The sequence below is a fragment of the Varroa jacobsoni genome, unplaced genomic scaffold (assembly GCF_002532875.2).
Source record: "Varroa jacobsoni isolate VJ856 unplaced genomic scaffold, vjacob_1.0 scaffold_636, whole genome shotgun sequence".
NCBI lineage: Eukaryota > Metazoa > Arthropoda > Arachnida > Mesostigmata > Varroidae > Varroa > Varroa jacobsoni.
The window spans coordinates 3,973-8,460 of NW_019213538.1; the positions used below are offsets into that span (position 1 = coordinate 3,973).

At 41.6% G+C, this 4,488-nt stretch overlaps 1 protein-coding gene across 1 annotated transcript in view; it reads left to right on the forward strand.

Moving 5' to 3' along the window:
• Nucleotides 1-516: 516 nt before the first annotated feature.
• LOC111262206 (uncharacterized) overlaps nt 517-4,488 on the forward strand; it is a 6,835-nt gene continuing 2,863 nt past the window's right edge. The window contains exons 1-3 of the mRNA XM_086968989.1: nt 517-595; nt 1,804-1,857; nt 2,936-4,406. Of these exons, the coding sequence (XP_086825115.1) occupies nt 517-595; nt 1,804-1,857; nt 2,936-3,288 (486 nt within the window). The 3' untranslated portion in view covers nt 3,289-4,406. The remainder of the gene's footprint in view (nt 596-1,803; nt 1,858-2,935; nt 4,407-4,488) is intronic.

Here is a 4,488-nt window from a genome sequence, read left to right on the forward strand (position 1 = left end):
TCATCGTCGTTAATGTAATTTCCGGTTTTTGCCTCTCAGCCATCATTTCGTTTATAGCTTTGGAGTTTCTCCCGAAAAAGTAACTATGTAAATTTCGTAGAAAATGTATATATTTCTGAATAATTAGGACAACAGTAGTGTGTATATGTGTATATATATATATACACACATATGCGCACTATTGTTATTTCTCCTTGGGAAATCTATGTAGTTTGCTTCAGCATTTCCATGGTTGCTTCAACCAGTTGTGACCGAATGGTTTTACAAACAACACACAGCAATAGGTCAAAGAGCAATAATTGGAATCGCTAATGGCTAGTAAGTAAAAATTTAGGCTAAAAAAAAAGTACGCTTCATGAACATTTGAGCTGTTGATTTAGACCAATGATAGTACTTTCCAGAAAACCGAAACAAAACGTTTTTGACTTTACCGCATATAATAATAATTCGGCTGTTAGAAACACGTAGAAGTAAATCTATACAAATTGCTACTAAAGCTAACAGTACACACGAGCCATGAAGACAATTACGTATGAGGTCGTTGAAGGCAAAAATGTTCCTGGAAAATGGAAATTGTCAAAGGCCTATGGTTTACGTGAGTCCCCCATTGACGTTTACTATATTAGCAGGAATGGTAGTGCTGCAATCGATCTTAAAACGCTTCTACCACAGGCCATTTTAGCTGTGTAACAGATAATAAGAAAATTCCAATTCAAAATCGGTTCATTGTCAACGTGTATTTTAGGGTTGGATAGAGACGAAGTTAATCGTAAAAACTCTTTATCGTTAAGCTGTACAGTGTACGTAGATATAGCGATCTCGTCACAGTTGGAGCCCAGAATAACGGCCAATAGTTAGGGAAAGGACACGACTGATGGATAGCAAAGTTGACTGATTTAGCATAATGCTTGAATATAATTAGAAACCAATTTTCCGCGGATCTCTTACAGATGTAGTTCCGCTCCTGGCTTTTTGTAGCAGGATACCACGTTAAAGGTTTGGTGCTTTAGGGTGGGACAATGGTAATGTGTGCCTTATATGACACTTTTATCATACGAAACTCAAACTCGACTTCATATTACACTTGTCTATGCCATCATTGTCGAAGACAGCCATGAGTGAAGCAAACGAATACAGAGTAATCACTAGTTTTCGAAACGTTCGCATTTACACGGTTCAAACACCCACCGTAGAATTGCAGGAGACGCCAGGGATTGGACAAGCTACAGAGAACTTAATACGAACGTACACGAACAATACATGAATCACTACGAAGGACATCGTGCAGATGTTTTCGTGTAACCCAACCAGCGTCACGGAACTGCATGACGGGTCTCCTGGCGTCGTGGGGCTCGTCCCGTTCTCAGTTACCGAGGGCTGAGCGGACACATACCATAACCCTTTTACCTGCTTTTGTCCTCATCTGTATCCTTACCTGAACACCTCATATTGTAATACAATAATGGCATGCGCGATTGTGGCTGTAGTTTCGAAGATTTTTGCGACGCGTGGCGAACGTCGACGGGGTTCGGGCCGGCGGCAACAAAACCAGTTACTGACCTTCTAGTTGGAACTCTAACAAATGTTGAATTGAATAAATTGGGTAAAATCATTTTGTTAAGCGATTCGTGATAATCGTTTGTTTTTTTTTGATGAACTCTAGCCTGATCAGCTGGTAGTATGTCTAGCTGATGGCCCATATTTATTTAAGGGTGCTGTTGTTTTTGTCTAAGTGTCGTTAGTATTGTACTTTAGATCCTAGGGTAGTTTAGTAACTAGATCGTCTTTTTGTGTTGTTTGTAGTCGAGCTAAATGGACAGCAAACGTCTCCGCCGTTGCTAACGCAAGCGCTATCAGGTAATGAGCCAACAGGCCTTTATCAGTCGTTTGCTTCAACAATAACAACCATAGCAGTGATTAGATCTCTTTGTTCCCATGTGGAAAAGTCCATACGACCATAGCTCCAGCCAACGTAACGTTACATTGACTTGATGTAACTAACTTACCTATAGACAATATCATGTGTTACCGATTCATGTAACTTCTGTTCGAACAAACGTACTCGATTGAATTTACCTATTACCGTGATCCAATCGTACGTTTCGCTTCTAATGTCATCACCTTCCTTAATATGTAGAAAAAAACAAATTTACAGGTGTCCGAAAAATATATATGTGTGTATATGATGAAATAAAAGCGAAGATTCCAACTCAAATCTTATTTAAATGTTATTATGTATTCAGCTTGTTAATCAATCGGTGCTTTTCGATGTACGCAACGTAAAAATACGGAAAAAGGAACTAGCTATTAGCGAATATACCTATTTTACGACGAAATAAGTAGGGCCGCCTTTATCTGTTGTCAATCAACGGACCTTAACAGTAATCATGGCAAAATACTACACGCCTAAAAATAAATAGCGATTGTATATTGACTATCTATTTACGTTTATGCCATTTTAGCCTTCTTTCAATAACAGCACCAACCTGTAAAAATGATACGTGTTTCTATACGATGATGACAATGAGCAATTTTAACTGCTGTATGAGACGTATCGAATCCACGTAAAAACGTCCAGCACTTAATTTAGATGAACGATTATAAAGCTGTAGATACGCGACAAAAACAACCAGTGTAAATTGTTCTACCGAGGTTCAATCTAGCCTAACTAAGCGATATTTAATTATAACGATAACGACAATACAGCCTAGATCCGTTCTAGTAATAATAATTATATATCATAGATGAGTATATGTGTTATACTGTATTGTACTTTAAGATGTGCGCAATAGATAGAGCTAAATTGATCTACTGTACTGATAATTTACTGGATATTCATTTCGTTTCTTCTGTGTTTGTGTTTCTCTTTGCTCTTGTTGTTCCTGTTATTATTGTTTTTGCTTATTGTATTTCTACTGTTATCGACGACTTGCAGTGATCAACAGTTACGGGCCACAAGGTTTCGCTGCAGCCCCTGCCTCGCCAGCGAACGGAGCAGGGCCAGTTGGTGCTCGCGGCCAGCAGGCGTTCGGCTCAGGGGCGGTGGCTGGCGTAGGCGGAGTGGGTGGAGCAGCTGGCGCCATGGGAGCTGCCGGGAACACGGCCAGTCCCGGCCCTTTAAGGTCGGCGGCTGGCATCCAGGAGCTGTACACGACGTCAGCTTGTGGTGATAGCAGCGCCGTCAGCTACGTTCAGACGGCGACGTCACCTCAGCCATCGGGCTTCCCGCCGCTCACTGTCTCGATGGGCCCGCTAATGGCGGCCGCCTTTGCCAATGGTTATCACTAGAATGTCCCAGAATTCCCTCTCCGCCCCTTCCGCCCCCTTGATGAAAAATACGTCCCCGTGGTCTGATCGCACAAGCGTTCATCATATAGTAATAATAATAATAACAACAAGGACATAGTAAGTGGTTAGCTTAGGGGATCGATTAGTCAGTTGACATCGTCTGCCATCGTGTGATCTAGTGACAAGCGTGCGTAATACAGGAAAAACACCTTCCATCACGTTACGACTTGAGTGGCAATAATTCTCGCTTCGGCTATAAAGAACCTCATGTAGACACAGAAACAGATGTTGAACAAAAGCATTTGACAGAAAATAAAAACTCTCTGCCATCGATTCATAAATTTTCACTATCGCGCTTCAGCATCGTGAAGACGACATGAATAAATGAAGCGTGCTTAGACATCGCTCGTTGAACACTGCGGTACATAGATATTCTTAGCGAAGCGCTATAGGTCACGCAGTAGGAGCGGGCCTTAGGACATAGCGCGTTGTACGTAACGTCGTGGACCTCATCGACGATGAGGATCACCATGACAGAGCGGTCAAAGTATTACTTAAGCATCGACCCTGACGATGACAATGATGATCAATAAAGAAGATTTAGAGGAATAATAATTGAAAAACATATGCGACGGATCCGGGGATTGCCATCGAGCACAACCCCTGATCTGACTCGACCCTGTGCGATCGAATTCGTCTACAATGGCGACACGAGCGGCACAGGGAGCGAGAGGGAAGGGGCTGACGTTTGTCTGGTCTTAATCATCGCCATAAAAGAACAACGCAAACGGCAAATTAGACGACATCGCCTGCAAAGACAAAAAGTAAGCTAAGATGCGTTGGACTGATTCGATCGTCGGAATCGTCGACCAGCTATAAGGTGCGAATGAGGAATATGCAAACGGAAGGAGGGAGAAAGGAAAATGCTAAAACAACAACCGTTATACTTACTATTTGTGTAATAGAGCAATCTAAGCAGGGAAGTAAACCAGGCTATAACAAAAGAGAGCACGTCTTGAGCATACTGCTTAAACGGATATAATTAACAGACACTTACATGGGATAATTCAACATGTAATTATCATCAGGGAACAACTCTATGAAGACTGAAAGACGAGGTGAGTTGATCAACTGAAGTTGTTTTGTTCGTCAGAGTTTATTCGTATGCAGTTATTTGGCAGTGCATCTATATATATATAT